Source organism: Hyla sarda, chromosome 6 (assembly GCF_029499605.1).
Source record: "Hyla sarda isolate aHylSar1 chromosome 6, aHylSar1.hap1, whole genome shotgun sequence".
Taxonomy (NCBI): domain Eukaryota; kingdom Metazoa; phylum Chordata; class Amphibia; order Anura; family Hylidae; genus Hyla; species Hyla sarda.
Window position 1 is genome coordinate 203,910,613 of NC_079194.1, and position 19,861 is coordinate 203,930,473.

Sequence of the window (19,861 nt, forward strand, 5' to 3'; positions counted from 1 at the left end):
ACATGCCCCCTACAAGCATACCATGCACGTGCCACCCACAGGCATACCATGCACGTGTCCCCCACAAGCATACCATGCACGCGTCCCCCACAAGCATACCATGCACGTGTCCCCCACAAGCATACCATGCATATGTCCCCCACAGGCATACCATGCACGTGTCCCCCACAAGCATACCATGCACGTGTCCCCCACAGGCATACCATGCACATGTCCCCCACAGGCATACCATGCACGCATCCCCCCAGATGCATACCATGCACGTGTCCCCCACAAGCATACCATGCACGTGTCCCCCACAAGCATACCATGCACTTGTCCCCCACAGGCATACCATGCACATGTCCCCCACAGGCATACCATGCACGCCTCCCCCCACAGGCATACCATGCACGTGCCCCCCACAAGCATACCATGCACGTGTCCCCCACAAGCATACTATGCACGTGTCCCCCACAGGCATACCATGCACGTGTCCCCCACAGGCATACCATGCAGACGCCCCCTACAAGCATACCATGCACATGTCCCCCACAGGCATACCATGCACATGTCCCTCACAGGCATACCATGCACGCATCCCCCCACAGGCATACCATGCACGTGCCCCCCACAAGCATACCATGCACGTGTCCCCCACAAGCATACTATGCACGTGTCCCCCACAGGCATACCATGCACGTGTCCCCCACAGGCATACCATGCACACGCCCCCTACAAGCATACCATGCACGTGTCCCCCACAGGCATACCATGCACATGTCCCCCACGGGCATACCATGCACGTGTCCCCCACGGGCATACCATGCACGTGTCCCCCACGGGCATACCATGCACGTGTCCCCCACAGGCATACCATGCACGTGTCCCCCACAGTCATACCATACATGCGTCCCCCACAGGCATACCATACATGCTTCCCCCATAGGCATACCATGCAAGTGTCCCCCACAGGCATACCATGCACGTGTCCCCCACAGGTATACCATGCATGTGTCCCCCACAGGCATACCATGCAGACGCCCCCCACAAGCATACCATGCACGTGTCCCCCACAGGCATACCATGCACGTGTCCCCCACAGGCATACCATGCACGTGTCCCCCACAGGCATACCATGCACGTGTCCCCCACAGGCATACCATACATGTGTCCCCCCACAGGCATACCATGCACGTGTCCCCCCACAGGTATACCATGCACGCGTCCCCCCACAAGCATACCATGCACGTGTCCCCCACAGGCATACCATGCACGTGTCCCCCTCATGCACACATCCCCCACAGGCATACCATCCACACGTCAGAGCGGGGTGGTTTTATATGTTACATATACAAGCATACCACTGTATTGAACATAAGTCATTTTACCCTATAGCGTTCACACCACGCATTAAGCATTAACAGGGTTGTGGAAATGATTTCCGCCAATGCCTGATCTGAGACCTATCTATCTGGGGCCCTGTGTATCTACTGAAGAAGCCCTTCCTGCCTACCTGATGGGTGACATATCTATCTGAGGCTTTTCCTACCTACTGTGGGAGCCCTACCTTCCTACCAATTGGGGGGACATATCTATCTGAGGCATTATTTACCTACTGGGGGAGCCCTACTTGCCTACCTACCTGATGAGGGGACGTTGGTTGAAATTATTTTTTGTACCAGGACGGGTGGATTGTCATGAGGGACAAGTAGATTGTGGGGGCATACCATGCACATGTCCCCCACAGGCATACCATGCACGCCTCCCCCCACAGGCATACCATGCACGTGCCCCCCACAAGCATACCATGCACGTGTCCCCCACAAGCATACTATGCACGTGTCCCCCACAGGCATACCATGCACGTGTCCCCCACAGGCATACCATGCAGACGCCCCCTACAAGCATACCATGCACATGTCCCCCACAGGCATACCATGCACATGTCCCTCACAGGCATACCATGCACGCATCCCCCCACAGGCATACCATGCACGTGCCCCCCACAAGCATACCATGCACGTGTCCCCCACAAGCATACTATGCACGTGTCCCCCACAGGCATACCATGCACGTGTCCCCCACAGGCATACCATGCACACGCCCCCTACAAGCATACCATGCACGTGTCCCCCACAGGCATACCATGCACATGTCCCCTACAAGCATTCCATGCACGTGTCCCCCACGGGCATACCATGCACGTGTCCCCCACGGGCATACCATGCACGTGTCCCCCACAGGCATACCATGTACGTGTCCCCCACAGTCATACCATACATGCGTCCCCCACAGGCATACCATACATGCTTCCCCCATAGGCATACCATGCAAGTGTCCCCCACAGGCATACCATGCACGTGTCCCCCACAGGTATACCATGCATGTGTCCCCCACAGGCATACCATGCAGACGCCCCCCACAAGCATACCATGCACGTGTCCCCCACAGGCATACCATGCACGTGTCCCCCACAGGCATACCATGCACGTGTCCCCCACAGGCATACCATACATGTGTCCCCCCACAGGCATACCATGCACGTGTCCCCCCACAGGTATACCATGCACGCGTCCCCCCACAAGCATACCATGCACGTGTCCCCCACAGGCATACCATGCACGTGTCCCCCTCATGCACACATCCCCCACAGGCATACCATCCACACGTCAGAGCGGGGTGGTTTTATATGTTACATATACTAGCATACCACTGTATTGAACATAAGTCATTTTACCCTATAGCGTTCACACCACGCATTAAGCATTAACAGGGTTGTGGAAATGATTTCCGCCAATGCCTGATCTGAGACCTATCTATCTGGGGCCCTGTGTATCTACTGAAGAAGCCCTTCCTGCCTACCTGATGGGTGACATATCTATCTGAGGCTTTTCCTACCTACTGTGGGAGCCCTACCTTCCTACCAATTGGGGGGACATATCTATCTGAGGCATTATTTACCTACTGGGGGAGCCCTACCTGCCTACCTACCTGATGAGGGGACGTTGGTTGAAATTATTTTTTGTACCAGGACGGGTGGATTGTCATGAGGGACAAGTAGATTGTGCTCCGTTTTAGTCCCTTGGACAAGTAGTTTTTTTTTCATTTCCACAGCCCTGAGATGTTTTGTACCTGTTTCTTCACAATACTTCTGCTGTTATTCTTGAATTGCGTTCATCTCTCCAGGATGTGTCTCCTCCCTAAATGTTATGATAGCTGCATGGTCCCATGGGGTTTATAGTTGAATATTATTTGAGCAGAGGAATGTTGGACCTTCAGGCACATGTTATATAGTCTTGTTACAGTAAACTATGCTTGTAAATACATGTGTCATCTTGCTTCTCTGTGGAATTACTCACAAGCAAAATAAATATTACTATAAAGAGGACAATGGTTACAATGTTAGTGCTATGACATGTTGGCAATACATGCTCCCAATTTACAGTTTTTTTTACATTCTAGGTGCATTTCTTCCCCTGGTGCCTGTTCAGCCTATTGTTCTTCGATATCCCAACACTCTGGTAAGTAGGGAAGGATGATAGCTGAACCATATAGTCCGTTTAATAAAATGAGCCTGGAGCAAATACGAACTGTACATAATAAATGGAAAATTCTTTCAGTCTGGAATCTCCTTGTCATTTAACAGGATTGTACAGGCCTCTGTGCAATATAGACAAGTGATGATGAGTGAAACCTGACCTGAATTTGTCATTAAAAATGCTGTTAAAATGTATTTAATGTTTAACTCCCCCTCCCAAAAAAATATAGGACCACCTCTCTCCAGAGCGATGTAAGCTGCTGCCTAAGCTTGTATTCTGTAGTGAAAGTCAAAATATGGTTTGGTTCACACATATTTTGTGTAGTATTTGTAACCAATACCAGGAGTGGAACTGACACAGAAAAAAGTGCAAATTGTTCCATTATAGTTTCCCTATGTCAGTTTCACTCCTGGATTTAGTTAAAAGTACAGAGCAAAATACTGACCAAAAAAAGTTATGTGTGAACTCAGCATAAGGTCACTGCATTTATGATATATACAGCTGTGGTGAGCCACAGCGGTGCAATGAGAGGTAGATGGGGCAGATGTTGTAGCCCAGAGGCAGATGGTGTTAACCCCTAAATGTTCGTGACGCCAGGTCGTGGTTTTAACCGAGAACCACCCGAACGGTAGCACCGCTAGTACTTGTTAGGCAATGAAAATAAGATTCCAAGGCCAGGTCAGTGTTAACGGTAGCTTTACTGAGGTAGACAGATGGTACAGCCTTTACAGCTAGGCCAGGATCCCAGAGAGATGACCAGTAACACAGGGGACCTTGCAGATTGCTGGGACTTGCAGTGACTTGACAGACTTTAGCGCAGCCACACTGACTATAATAGACTTGACTGAAGATAGTGACAGCAGACAAACCAGGGATCCGGTTTTCTGCCCGACGTGCTCCAACTCTATCGAGCCTGCTTGTTCCTAGTATGGTTTGTGTAGAGGAGGAGCAGTCAACCTGGCTGAAAATTAAAGGTTTCCATAAGTGCGGTAACGCAAGGTGTGTGGTGTGCCCCTATGCAACAAAGGGCAATAAAATAGAAGGTACAATAGATGGTAAAATCCATATGATTCGCGAGTTTATTAACTGTGATAGTACCTTCATAATATATAGAGTCACCTGCACTACTTGCAAAATGGATTATGTAGGTAGCACTAAACGCACCTTAAAAAAGAGAATGCAGGAGCATATCAGGCATTCTGCAGGTCCTTTGATACCTAGCATGTCTAATGTCTCAAAACATTTTTTTCTTAAACATAATTCAGACATATCGTCCTTGCGTTTTTATGGCATTGAAAAAATCAAAAGAAGTAAAAGAGGAGGTGATCTTATACGCATTCTTCATAATAGAGAGATTATGTGGATTTACTTGTTGAATTGTACATATCCGCATGGCCTGAATAACAAGACGGACTTAATACTACATTACTAAAAAGTCCATCATTTGTTTTGTTTCTCATAGCTGTTATATAGTCCTATTGGATTTTATATGTGAGTTTTTTAATGATACATGTATTTTCCTGGTTTTACTTGTGTTGGATTGCACACTGACATAAGATGTCCCTCCCCTTCCTAATGGAAGGGATGGCCTTGCAGTATATAAGGCATTCTCATTTGAGTATTGGCAAGCTATGAGTAAGGGTATAGCAACCTGAAACACGTCAGCCTTGTTTGGGACTGTTTTTCCATGTGCAATATTTCTACTTTTGTATATGTCCGTGTCTTTCTGCCACCATTAAGGTTTTTAACGAGGATTCGTGAATAAAGTTTTGAAGATTTCATTCAGCCGTGCTGGCCTTTTTCTACTTTTTTCTATATTTTGTGTAGTATTTGTAACCAATACCAGGAGTGGATCTGACACAGAAAAAAGTACAAATTGTTCCATTATAGTTTCCCTATGTCAGTTTCACTCCTGGATTTAGTTAAAAGTACAGAGCAAAATACTGACCAAAAAAAGATATGTGTGAACTCAGCATAAGGTCACTGCATTTATGATATATACAGCTGTGGTGAGCCACAGCGGTGCAATGAGAGGTAAATGGGGCAGATGTTGTAGCCCAGAGGCAGATGGTGTTAACCCCTAAATGTTCGTGACGCCAGGTCGTGGTTTTAACCGAGAACCACCCGAACGGTAGCACCGCTAGTACTAGTTAGGCAATGAAAATAAGATTCCAAGGCCAGGTCAGTGTTAACGGTAGCTTTACTGAGGTAGACAGATGGTACAGCCTTTACAGCTAGGCCAGGATCCCAGAGAGATGACCAGTAACACAGGGGACCTCGCAGATTGCTGGGACTTGCAGTGACTTGACAGACTTTAGCGCAGCCACGCTGACTATAATAGACTTGACTGAAGATAGTGACAGCAGACAGAGATGACTTGACTTACTGACTTGTGGCTGCAATTTAGACTTGAGGCCTCCAGATGTGCTGGCCACTAGCTCTGAGACGTCTGGACTGGACTGGACTTGACCTCAGGATCTAAGAGAGCGATGGTAGTACCACCTTCTCTTATAAAGAGGGGCAGAGCAAAGAGCCCATAGGCTAGCTGCTGGTCATCTGGTCAATTGGTGCTCTGTGGGTTACAAAACATGTGACTTTAACATGTGAAAACCATTATCATGTGACTAACAACCATGTTGACCATATCAAAGGTCCTTTACGTTCATGTACATGTACAACTAATTATATTATGGGGGTGCACTACAGGTGAGCCCTGGGGACATGCAGGGACTCAAGCTGATAGGATTGTGGGATGCATATCCTGTACCGGGACATCCCACAGCAATACAGGGTGGCTGACATTTACTGTGATGCACTGCAGCAGGACCCATTCACTTCAATGGCCCAAATGTGGTCACTGGCTGATTAGCTGCTTCCTGCTTGTATATGTTTCATTTGCTAGACTCAGTAGTGCAGAAGACCACACTTTTGAGTCCAGCAAATAAAATGTATACAAATGAAAACTAAAGAGGGCAAAAAATGGGGGTGCCTCCAGCTCTTTCCAATAGGTTCTACATCGTGAGCAATAAAATCATAACTTTAATAGGTCTGCATAAAAAAATCACGGAAAACAGTGTGGCAGACATAGGTAATAGAAATTGGCATTTCACTGTACTTTGTTTTTACCTGTGTCTATCATGCTGTTTTGCGTGATTTCTTTTAATGCAGACCAATTAAAGTTTATTATTTTATTGCTCACGATGTAGAATCCATTGGAAAGAGCTGGAGGCACACCCCCTTTTTTGTCCTCTTTTGTTTAACTCCAGGATACGGCCATCCGTACAACACCTGTCAAGAGGAGCAACGAATTTCAATGGTGAGCTGAATACGATTTTCTCTTGCTTCATACAAAGGGAAAGCAACCCATACAGGCATGTGTAATTCCTATCACCCGACGCCAGGGACATGCAGTTCCAGGCACCGGGCAGGGGAATTTTTCCGGCCCTTAGCCCGGCTTCGGGCAAGCAGGGCCGGACCTGACAAGCACAGAGGCGCTCAGCAGTCTGTATGGTGGGGGCTCCCGACTCGTGCCTGCTCCATATTCTGCAGCCTCTGTTTGATTTCAGTAGCTGTGGGCCGCCGCTAATAGCCAGCATGCGGTGATCTATTAACCCTTTAGATTGCTTTGACAGCGGTGTCTAAAGGGACATGTGAATGCTCCCTGGTGGGCTAGTGGGGTGGAACGCCCCCCCCACAGCGTGATCGCGAGGGGGCGATCCACTATAGAGGTAGCCGGAGGGCTTATGGCAATTAAAAAAATGGCATTTAAAAAAATTCGAAAAAGTTCATAATTTTTTTTTTATTAATAAAACATAATGGAAACTATACAAATCTGGTATTGCTGTAATCAGGCTGGCCTAAAGTATCAAAACAACATGTTATCTCAACCACAAGGTAAATGGCGTAGAAAAGAAAACCACCAAATTTGCTAAATTATTGTTTACTATTTCAATTTCACTTCACTATATATATACCGTATTTATCGGGGTATACCACGCACCGGCCTATAACACGCACCCTCATTTTACCAAGGATATTTGGGTAAAAAAAGTTTTTTACCCAAATATCCATGATAAAATGAGGGTGCGTGTGTGCGCGTGTATACCCCGATACACCCCCAGGAAAGGCAGGGGGAGAGAGGCCGTCGCTGCCCGCTTCTCTCCCCCTGCCCCGTTGCCTCCCCCCATCCCCGGTGGCATAATTACCTGAGTCGGGTCCGCGCTGCTCCAGGCCTCCGTCGTGCGTCCCCGGCGTCATTGCTATGCGCTGAACGGCGCGGCGCTCTGACGTCATGCGCCGCGCCGTTCAGCGCATAGCAATGACGCCGGGGACGCACGACGGAGGCCTGGAGCAGCGCGGACCCGACTCAGGTAATTATGCCACCTGGGATGGGGGGAGGCAACGGGGCAGCGGCGCCGGCAATGGGTGCCGCTGCCCCTTCTCTCCCCCTGGCTGTCGGCGCCGCTTCTCTCTCCCTGGCTATCGGCGCCGGCACCGATAGTCAGGGGGACAGAACGGGCAGCGGCGCCGATAACCAGGGGGTGAAAAGGGCCGACAGCAGCGCTCTAGACCCCAGGAAAGGCAGGGGGAGAGAAGCGGGCAGCGACGGCCTCTCTCCCCCTGCCTTTCCTGGGGGTGTATCGGCGTATAACACGCACACAGACTTTAGGCAAAAAATTTTAGCCTAAAAAGTGCGTGTTATACGCCGATAAATACGGTATATATATATTTTTTTGTTTCAGAGAATATGTTATTGAAAAATTTAAAGGTATCATTATAGGCATTGATAAGAAGTGATGTTCTTGCCACAAACTATAATATATTCATTGCTAATGAATTTAATGTCTAGAGTAGTAAGTCTATTTACAGACAGTAAATGAAGACTGCATCTGTTTAATATACTAATACTACAAGCAGCAATGTAACAGTGTACAGAGGTTTAGCAGTGTGCAGAGTTAAAGAATACCTGTCATCAAGTAAAACTTTTGCTATGTTATTCCTTATGTAATGTTATGCCTATTTGCCATATACATTCATTAAAAAAAATCAATCTTTCCATCAGTTTTTTACCTTTGAAAAGTGTCCACTAGGGGTCTCTTTTCTGTAGCGTTCAGCCGAGTCCGAACTCTGGCACAAGTCCGAACTCCGGAAGTGCTGGTGGGGCGGGACATGAGCGCGGCTCTGCATATCTCTCGCTTCTTGCCTGTCAATCATGCAGGCGGGAGCGAGCCCCTGCAGCAGAAAAAGCTCACAGGCAGTGAGCAGACATTATAAAGGCATAACTTTAGAAATATTTGGCAAAATAAAAAAAATAAAAAGTGCGGGGGACTCAGGATGAAGAGTGGAACAGATAAGGAAGAACATAATCCCTCTTTACTTGGTGGCAGGTACTCTTTAAATAATAAGAAATAAAGGGTGCTTGGTATGTGCAGCTCAACAGGGAGGGCAGCCGCTGACTGGGGAAGCTGAACATTTCCAGCTGAGCTTCCGGGACCTGTGTAGGAGGAGGTCATGGAGCCCAAGATCAGCTGCCTCCTCCACTTCCCTGCAAGTACGGGAGCTCTGCTTCCAATCAGTGGGTACCACATGGGGCATAGCTGTTATTGAAGCCAAGGTGCCAGCACTGTGGGCAGTTCCAATATGATTATGTGGGCACAGCTGTATGTCAGGTGATGCTACTCTGTGATTGCCAGCTATCTGTGTATAAGAGTGCATATGAAGAGAGCCGCCCACTTGACTATTTAGACCAGAATGAGCAGAGGTTCACATAAATTAAAGGGGTTATCCAGGAATAGAAAAATAGAGTAATTTCTTTCAAGAACCACTCCCTGTCTGTCTCCAGGTTGGGTGTGGTTCAGCAGCTCAGTTCTATTGAAATGAATGGAGCCAAGTTGTAATACTACACACAACCTGGGAACAGACGTGGAGCTGTTTTTGAAAGAAATTAGCTCTGTTGTTCTATTCGGATAACCCCTTAAATGAAACATTTTCATGGAACTTTTCCCACAAACCTATATATTAACCTCTTCAGGACCCATGACGTATGCATACGTCATCACACCCTGGGTCTTAAGGACCCATGACGTATGCATACGTCATGGTCTTTTCCTGGTCTCCGCCACTCACCCGGCGGAGATCGGAAGCGGATCCCTGCTGAAATCCTTCAGCAGGGATCCAGGGCAAACGCCGAGGGGGGCCATGTAGGCCCCCCATGTTGGCGATCGCCGCAAATCACAAGGGAAATCGCCCTTGCGATCTGCGACGATATCGGCTGATCGGGTCTCTGGGACCCGACCGCCCGGTAATTTCGCATGATCCCGGCTGTCACAGACAGCCAGGACCATGCTGAAGACTAGGAGCGAGGTGGCAAGCCTGCCACCTCCTCCGATCCCCTGCAATCCGTCGGTTAGTTAACCGACCAATCGCAGGGGGGGGGGGGGGGGCGGTTACTTCCTCCCGCCCTGCCCGGCCCTTTGAAGTCCGGAGAGGACGGGAGGAAGACCGGAGGATGCGGCGGGGGACGGAGGAGTGCTGGGGACCGGCCCCGGTACTTACCTCGTCCCTGAAGACCCGGATCCCGGCGAGGAAGATGGCGGCGGCGGCGACAGGTGAGTAGATCTTCAGCCGCGGTCGGGCCCTTTACAGCAATGCACGTCGCCGTAAAGCGACATGCATTGCTGTATTGGGACCCTGTATACTACAACTCCCAGCATGCCCAGACAGCCCTTGGCATCTGGGCATGCTGGGAGTTGTAGTTTTGCAACATCTGGAGGTCCACAGTTTGGAGACCACTGTGCCCTTCCAGATGTTGCAAAACTACACATCCTCAGCATGCCCTTACTGTCCAGGCATGCTGGGAGTTGTAGTTCTGTAACATCTGGCCCTTCAGATGTTGCAGAACTACAACTCCCAGCATGCCTGGACAGTTTTGGCATACTGGGAGTTTTAGTTTTGCAATATCTGGAAGGGCACAGATTGGGAACCACTGTATTAGTGGTCTGCAAACTGTAGTCCTCCAGATGTTGCAAACTACAACTCCAAGCATGCTGGGAGTTGTAGTTCGGCAACATCTGGCTCTAAAGATGTTGCCGAACTACTACTCCCAGCATGCCTGAGAATGTTTGGGAGTTGTGGTTTTGCAACAACAGGAGGCACACTGGTTGGGAAACATTGTCTGTTTCCTAACTCAGTGTTTCCCAACCCGTGTGCCTCCAGCTGTTGCAAAACTATAACTACCAGCATGCACTGATAGACTGTGCATGCTGGGAATTGTAGTTTTGCAACAGCTGGAGGTCCCCCCCTGTGAATGTACAGGGTACATTCACATGGGCAGGGGCTTACAGTGAGTATCAGGCTGCAAGTTTGCGATGGAGCAAATTTTGCGCGGCAGCTCAAACTCGCAGCGGGAAAATCGCTGTAACCCCCCCTGCCCGTGTGACTGTACCCTAAAAACACTACACTACACTAACACTAAATAAAATAAAAAGTAAAAAACACTACATATACACATACCCCTACACAGCCCCCATCCCAATAAAAATGAAAAACGTCTGGTACGCCACTGTTTTCAAAATGGAGCCTCCAGTTGTTGCAAAACAACAACTTCCAGTATTGCCGGACAGCCATCGACTGTACAAGCATGCTGGGAGTTTTGCAACAGCTTGAGGCACCCTGTTTGGGAATCACTGGTGTAGAATACCCCTATGTCCACCCCTATGCAAATCCCTAATTCAGGCCTCAAATGCGCATGGCGCTCTCACTTTGGAGCCCTGTCGTATTTCAAGGCAACAGTTTAGGGTCACATATGGGGTATCGCCGTACTCAGGAGAAATTGCCTAACAAATTTTGGGGGGCTTTTTCTCCTTTCACCCCTTATGAAAAGGTGAAGTTGGGGTCTACACCAGCATGTTAGTGTAAAAAAATAAATTTTTTACACTAACATGCTGGTGTTGCCCTATACTTTTCATTTTGACAAGAGGTAAAAGGGAAAAAAGCCCCCCCAAATTTGTAATGCAATTTCTCCCGACTACGGAGATACCCCATATGTGGGCGTAAAGTGCTCTGGGGGCGCACAACAAGGCCCAGAAGGGAGAGTGCACCATGTACATTTGAGGTGATTTGCACAGGGGTGGCTGATTGTTACAGCGGTTTTGACAAACGCAAAAAAAAAAAAACCCCACATGTGACCCCATTTTGAAAACTACACCCCTCACGGAATGTAATGAGGGGTGCAGTGAGAATTTACACCCCACTGGTGTCTGAGAGATCTTTGGAACAGTGGGCTGCGCAAATTAAAAATTTTGTACAGCCCACTGTTCCAAAGATCTGACAGACACCAGTGGGGGGGTAAATGCTCACTGTACTCCTTGTTACGTTCCTCAAGGGGTCTAGTTTCCAAAATGGTATGCCATGTGGGGGTTATTTTGCTGTCCTGGCACCATAGGGGCTTCCTAAATGCGACATGCCCCCCCGAGCAAAATTTGCTCTGAAAAAGTATGACTCCAAATATGACTCCTTCTCTTCTGAGCATTGTAGTTCGCCCGTAGTGTGCTTCAGGTCAACTTATGGGGTACCTCCATACTCAGAAGAGATGGGGTTACAAATTTTGGGGATATTTTCTGCTATTAACCCTTGCAAAAATGTGAAATTTGGGGAGGAAACACACATTATAGTGACATTTTTTTTTTTACGTATGCAAAAGTTGTGAAACCCCTGTGGGGTATTAAGGCTCACTTTATTCCTTGTTACATTCCTCAAGGGGTCTAGTTTCCAAAATGGTATGGCATGTGGGTATTTTTTGCTGTCCTGGCACCATAGGCGCTTCCTAAATGCGATATGCCCCCGATCAAAATTTGCTCTCAAAAAGCCAAATATGACTCCTTCTCTTCTGAGCATTGTAGTTCGCCCATAGTGCGCTTCAGGTCAACTTATGGGGTACCTCCATACTCAGAAGAGATGGGGTTACAAATTTTGGGGGGTATTTTCTGCTATTAACCCTTGCAAAAATGTGAAATTTGGGGGGAAACACACATTTTATTGAAATTTTTTTTACATTTTTTTACATATGCAAAAGTCGTGAAACACCTGTGGGGTATTAAGGCTCACTGTATTCCTTGTTACGTTCCTCAAGGGGTCTTGTTTCCAAAATGGTATGCCATGTGGGCTTTTATTTCTGTTCTGGCACCATAGGGGCTTGCTAAATGCAACATGCCCCCCAAAAACCATTTCAGAAAAACGTACGCTCCAAAATCCCCTTGTCGCTCCTTCCCTTCTGAGCCCTCTACTGCGCCCGCCGAACACTTTACATAGACATATGAGGTATGTGCTTACTCGAGAGCAATTGGGCTACAAATGTAAATATACATTTTCTCCTTTTACTCCTTGTAAAAATTCAAAAATTGGGTCTACAAGAACATGGGAGTGTAAAAAATGAAGATTGTGAATTTTCTCCTTCACTTTGCTGCTATTCCTGTGAAACACCTAAAGGGTTAAAATGCTGACTGAATGTCATTTTGAATACTTTGGGGGGTGCAGTTTTTATAATGGGGTCATTTGTGGGGTATTTCTAAGATGAAGATCCTTCAAATTCACTTCAAACCTGAACTGGTCCCTGAAAAATTCAGATTTTGGAAATTTTGTGAAAAATTGGAAAATTGCTGCTGAACTTTGAAGCCCTCTGGTGTCTTCCAAAAGTAAAAACTCGTCAATTTTATGATGCAAATATAAAGTAGACATATTGTATATGTGAATAAAAAAAAATTATAGTTGGAATATCCATTTTCATTACAAGCAGAGAGCTTCAAAGTTAGAAAAATGCAAAATTTTCAAATTTTTCATCAAATTTTGGGATTTTTCACCAAGAAAGGAAGCAAGTTACCAAAAAATGTTACCACTAAGTTAAAGTAGAATATGTCACGAAAAAACAGTCTCGGAATCAGAATAATAACTAAAAGCATTCCAGAGTTATTAATGTTTAAAGTGACAGTGGTCAGATGTGCAAAAAATGGCCGGGTCCTAAGGTGTAAAATGGCTGGGTCCTTAAGGGGTTAACCCGCTTATATTCTCCTGCTCTATAACTTGCTGCCTGCATTGTGGACTGCATATTAAATGTGAAAGGTTCCCTTTGAGGAACTATAGAGCACCTTGAGAACTTGCAATTGAGGAACAAAACAATACAAAGACTTGGTATGTTACATGACCCTGTAACTCCATTTTATATATAATGAAAACTCAGGAAAGAAAACATTAACAGGTAAGCTAACATATTTAACTATCCTACAATGATCTTTAGTTATGAAGAATTATGTATTAAACTATGTTATTATTTCCCATAGGATACAGTCACCTGGACATGGCAAGGATACACTGTGTAAGTTTCAAATTGTAGAAGGTCATAGGTGCTGAGCCCTATGATATATATGTGTATATAATTTGGAGTTAAAAGTATAGTAAATCCTAACAGGACTCCAATAGTGCTATCATAATTCTAGGACTATTAAGACCACCCTCATAGAACTTAAGAACTACTGGTCCAACTCAAGACTAGGACAACACTATATTCACTGGATGTAAATAATGAAAGTTCCTATTGTATGACAACAAGCAGAGGTCTTGAAGTCCATACGGAATTGATAAAAAAAATATATATATATATATATATATATATATATATATATTAGAAAATTGGGTAACTTTTCATCTCAGAATGGCTAAGCTTTATTTACTTAAAGGGGTGCTCTTATGAATTAACCCTTTATAAAAATGGAGCCTCTTACTTTCCTCGCTACCGTGCTGCCGCCGGAATTATAGAACTCTGTTACAAATGTCCGGTAAGAGATTTTTTTTTTTTTTTTTTTTACTGTGCCCTTCCCTCAGTAGATTTTACAAATGGTTAATTCACTGGAGCACCCCTTTAAACTAGGACACTAGGATTTGATGAAGCAACTTGTAAACTTTACTAAGCTCCTTGGGAAAATCCTATGTAATACAGTTGCTTGTATGCAGCTGTGTAGGTTACAGCTTTCAGAAGAATCAATATTTGATCACTGTCCCTTTAATTTGTGCTTTTCTATCAGCTTTACTGAATAGAGCAATCTTTAGTTACTTCCTTAGCAATGTGAAAGTGTAATGACTACTGCAAATGTATATACAGATGTTAAAATTCATTGGTCCCAAAGTTTTTTGTCCAAAATGACTGAGACTGCTAAATGAGAATCTTCACAGGTTGGTTCGGTGTGGTGCAAGGCGCAAAATGTAGACACATCCAGGGAAGTCTTCCTGAGGTGGAAGACAGACAGCACTCGCCCACCTACCGTGCCCACAAAAGATCAGTGTAATTCAAAGAAGTTCATATTCTTTCCTTATGCAAATATGAAATTCTCCCTGTCAAAGGAAATTCTCCCTCTAGTTAGGAAAAAAACACACTGACTGGACCTCTCAACATGTGCAGGTCTAGGAGATGTTACTCTGGCCAAAGACAGGCCTAGACTGGTTGTAACAGATTTAGGCCCTTGTTTGGACTAAGGACTTGCCCTGCATCGATCGGCTAGGAGCAGCATGTGACCAGAGCACAGTTAACTATATACAGTATATGGAAGAAATATCAACCCCTTACACTATGCAAGACCTCAGTGTTTGCAATAAACAAAGTGCAATGTGCACAAGTATACCGTGTTTGCAGAACTCTTGAGTACCAGATATAGATATTATGCCTTAAAGAGAATCTGTCATCAGCGTCACCTACACAAACCTGCTGGAACAGGGTAATAGTAAGGATGACGCTGATTCCAGCATTGTTCACCTTGGTTTTTTCTACATTACTCCCTTCCTGAGTTATGTCCAAAAATCTAAGTATGTAAATGAAGTGCTGTAGTGCATTGGGGGGGGGGGGGGGGGGGGGGGGGGGTACATTAGTGCAGCCTTCTGCCTGCCAAGTTTAGTCCTATGCCCCTTTATAAATATTCATGATCCTGATCTTCATTATATGCAGGGAACATTTAACTCTAGATCTGCCACTCCCACTACTATCACATGATCATTACAGGTCCTTGCACCACATTCTCTTTCATCCTGCACTGCTGAGCTTCACCCCACATATACTGATCACATGAATGTGACATCACCAAAGGTCCTTCACCTCCAGTATATGCAGCAGATACAGACAGGTTTTTTAAAAAAATATTTTTCTTTTTCTGTGCGGGTGGTGCTGGTGACAGATTTCCATTACGAAAACCAATAAACTTTCCGCCACCCGACAACTTTTTAAGAGCAGTTTTACCGGGACACTACAACAATTTGTCTCGAATCGACTATTTGGTCACACGCTTACATATGAGTCAGAGGTTGTCCAGCTATCTAATGTAATTGATGACTTTATCTAAGTTTTTTTTTTAGCTACCTTCCGTAAAGCAATTCATATTGAGGTCCAACAGCTTCATAATACTTTTCATTTACAATAAACCAATGCAAAACTCATAATCAAAAGACAATAGGTAGATTACATAGTTACATTGTTACATAGTTCAAAAGGTTGAAAAAAAGAGTCCATTAAGTTCAATCTAAAACCCTTCTGTGTTGATCTAGAGACAGCCAACGGCTGTCCGGGCATGCTGGGAATTGTAGTTTTGCAACATCTGGAGGGCCACCGTTTGAAGACCACTGATCTAGAGAAAGGCAAACCCCCCCCCCCCAAAAAAAAAAAAACCCCTATGAGGCAGATGCAAATTGCCCCATAATATAAAATAAGTTTTTTCATGACTCTAATACCGAAATCTAAATAAATCCTTGGATCAACATTCTATTCCCTTACAACTAGTATCCATAACATGAAATATTATATTTTTCCAGGAAAACATTGAACTTGAACTTAGAGATTAGTGGACTTGTGGCATACACTCTATTTTTTTTATGTTTGTCTTTAGAGAAGATTTTTTTTAAAGAAATGTTAGAAAAGAGAATAAAAAATGCACAGGGCAGAAGTTGCTTTTCTTAAAACAAGGGACACTCATTGCTTATTTTGCAGCCATAATTGTGGGCCACTTTTTATGCTGTTCTATCCCTCATCCTACCAATGCACTTCACTGTAGTGTAATGTTGCAAGCAAATAAACTGTCATTTTGTTGTTTACAAATTATTAGGACTTAAATAGGCACCTGCTTGTTCCCAACACTTCTTGGCGCCCTCACTGTTACCCTGTTGTGCCTGTACCTGCCTGTAAATACCCAAACAAATAGTATGGTTAACCCCTTAGATGATGTAGTCAAGATGTCAGCCTCGGTCAGTCTACTGTCGTCCCTTGACATGTTTGTCATGTGCTGCAACTGGGGTTTGACAAAGGCCCCGAGTCAGCCATATGCATCTAACTCTTCCCCCATTCCAGCCCATTAACCTCTTAAGGACTCGGGGCATACCTGTACGCTCTGAGCCTGGTCCCGGTGTTTAAAACGGGGTCGCCACATCACCCCACATCACACCGGGTTGGTCCCGGCAGATATTCATAGCCGGGACCCTGGGCTAACAGAACGCGGCACCGATCGTTGTGCCGCGCGCTATTGACCCTTCAGACGAGGCAATCAAATTTGACTGCCGTGTCTGAAAGTGAAAGTAAACGCTTCCTGGCAGCTCAGTCGGGCTGATCGGGATATCGCGATAAAATTGCGACGTTCCGATCAGCTAGGACGCAAGCGTAGGTCTCCTTACCTGTCTCCGCGGTGTCCGATCTGGGTTTGATTGCTCCAAGCCTGAGCTACAGGCTTGAGTAATCGAGCCCCTATCTCGCTGATCCATGCAAAGCTATGGCTTTGCAGGGATCAGCATAAAAGAACAGTGTGTGCAGTGCTATAGGTCCCTATGGGAGCTATAGCATTGCAAAAAAAAAAGTGAAAAAAAAAGTTAACAAAGGTCATTTAACCCCTTCCCTAATTTAAAGTTTGAATCACCCCCCTTTTCCCATAAAAAAAACCTGTGTAAATAAAAATAAACATGTGATATCACCGCATGCGGAAATGTCCGTACTATAAAAATATATTGTTAATTAAATTGCACGTTCAATGGCGTACGCGCAAAAAAATTCCAAAGTCCAAAATAGCGTATTTTTGGTCACTTTTTATATCATGAAAAAAAGGAATAAAAAGCGATCAAAAAGTCAGATCAATACAAAAATGGTACCAATAAAACCTTCAGAACACGGAGCAAAAAAAAAAAGAGTCCTCATATCTGCCTGTACGCAGAAAAATAAAGTTATAGGGGTTAGAAGATGAGAAATTTTAACATATAAATTTTCCTGCATGTAGTTAGGATTTTTTTCTGAAGTACGACAAAATCCAACCTATATAAGTAGGGTATCATTTTAACCGTATGGACTTACAGAATAAAGATAAGGTGTTATTTTTACCGATAAATGCACTGCGTAGAAACGGAAGCCCCCAAAATTTACAAAATAAAAATTTTTCTTCAATTTTGTTGCACAATGAATTTTTTCTCCGTTTCGTCGTGGATTTTTGGGTAAAATGACTAATGTCACTGCAAAGTAGAATTGGTTACGCAAAAAATAAGCCATCATATGGAATTTTATGTGCAAAATTGAAAGCGTTATGATTTTTAGAAGGTGATGAGGAAAAAATGAAAATGCAAAAACGGAAAAACGCTGAGTCCTTAAAGGGGTACTCCGCCCCTAAACATCTTATCCCCTATCCAAAGGATAGGGGATAAGATGTCAGGTCGCCGGGGTCCCGCTGCTGGGGACACCGGGGATCGCTGCTGCAGCACCCCGCTGTCATTACTGCGCAGAGCGAGATCGCTCTGCACGTAATGACGGGCAATACAGGGGCCGGAGCATCGTTACGTCATGGCTCCGCCCCTCGTGACATCACGGCCCGCCCCCGTCAATACAAGTCTATGGGAGGGGGCGTGGCGATCATCACGCCCCCTGCCATAGACATGCATTAACCCCTTAAGGACCGGAGGTTTTTCCGTTTTTGCATTTTCGTTTTTTGCTCCTTGCCTTTAAAAAATCATAACTCTTTCAAATTTACACCTAAAAATCCATATGATGGCTTATTTTTTGCGCCACCAATTCTACTTTGTAATGACGTCAGTCATTTTGCCCAAAAATCTATGGTGAAGCGGGAAAAAAAATCATTGTGCGACAAAATTGAAAAAAAAAAACGCTGTTTTGTAACTTTTGGGGGCTTCCGTTTCTACGTAGTACATTTTTCGGTAAAAATGACACCTGATATGTATTCTGTAGGTCCATACGATTAAAATGATACCCTACTTATATAGGTTTGATTTTGTCGGACTTCTGGAAAAAATCATAACTACATGCAGGAAAATTAATACGTTTAAAATTGTCATCTTCTGACCCCTATAACTTTTTTATTTTTCCGTGTATGGGGCGGTATGAGGGCTCATTTTTTGCGCCGTGATCTGAAGTTTTTAACGGTACCATTTTTGCATTGATAGGACTTATTGATCACTTTTTATTCATTTTTAAATGATATAAAAAGTGACCAAAAATGCACTATTTTGGACTTTGGAATTTTTTTGCGCGCACGCCATTGACCGAGCGGTTTAATTAATGATATATTTTTATAATTCGGACATTTCCGCACGCGGTGATACCACATATGTTTATTTTTATTTTTATTTACACTGTGTTTTTTTTTTTTATTGGAAAAGGGGGGTGATTCAAACTTTTAATAGGGGAGGAGTTAAATTATCTTTATTCACTTTTTTTTTTCACTTTTTTTTTGCAGTGTTATAGGTCCCATAGGGACCTATAACACTGCACACACTGATCTTCTATGTTGATCACTGGTTTCTCATAAGAAACCAGTGATCAACGATTCTGCCGGATGACTGCTCATGCCTGGATCTCAGGCACTGAGCAGTCATTCGGCGATCGGACAGCGAGGAGGCAGGAAGGGGCCCTCCCGCTGTCCTGTCAGCTGTTCGGGATGCCGCGATTTCACCGCGGCTATCCCGAACAGCCCACTGAGCTAGCCGGGATGCTTTCGGTTTCACTTTAGACGCGGCGTTCAACTTTGAACGCCGCGTCTAAAGGGTTAATAGCGCGCGGCACAGCGATCAATGCCGCGCGCTATTAGCCACGGGTCCTGGCCGTTGTTAGAGGCCGGGCCCGACCCGCTATGACGCGGGGCCACGCCGTGGCCCCGCGTTATAGATCGGGAGTGGACACATGACGTTCCAGTACGTCATGTGTCCTTAAGGGGTTAAGGGGACGGGCCGTGATGTCTTGAGGGGCGGAGCCATGACGTCACGCTGCTCCGGCCCCTGTATCGCCCGTCATTAAACACAGAGCGAACTTGCTCTGTGCAGTA

General features: G+C 45.4%; 1 protein-coding gene across 8 annotated transcripts in view; it reads left to right on the plus strand.

Moving 5' to 3' along the window:
- The window catches only part of LPCAT2 (lysophosphatidylcholine acyltransferase 2), a 92,818-nt gene that overhangs the window by 33,638 nt on the left and 39,319 nt on the right, over positions 1–19,861 (plus strand). For all 8 annotated transcript variants that reach the window (XM_056526314.1, XM_056526310.1, XM_056526312.1 and 5 more), the window contains 2 exons: positions 3,445–3,503; positions 13,856–13,890. In XM_056526314.1, coding sequence (XP_056382289.1) covers positions 3,445–3,503; positions 13,856–13,890 — 94 coding nt within the window. The remainder of the gene's footprint in view (positions 1–3,444; positions 3,504–13,855; positions 13,891–19,861) is intronic.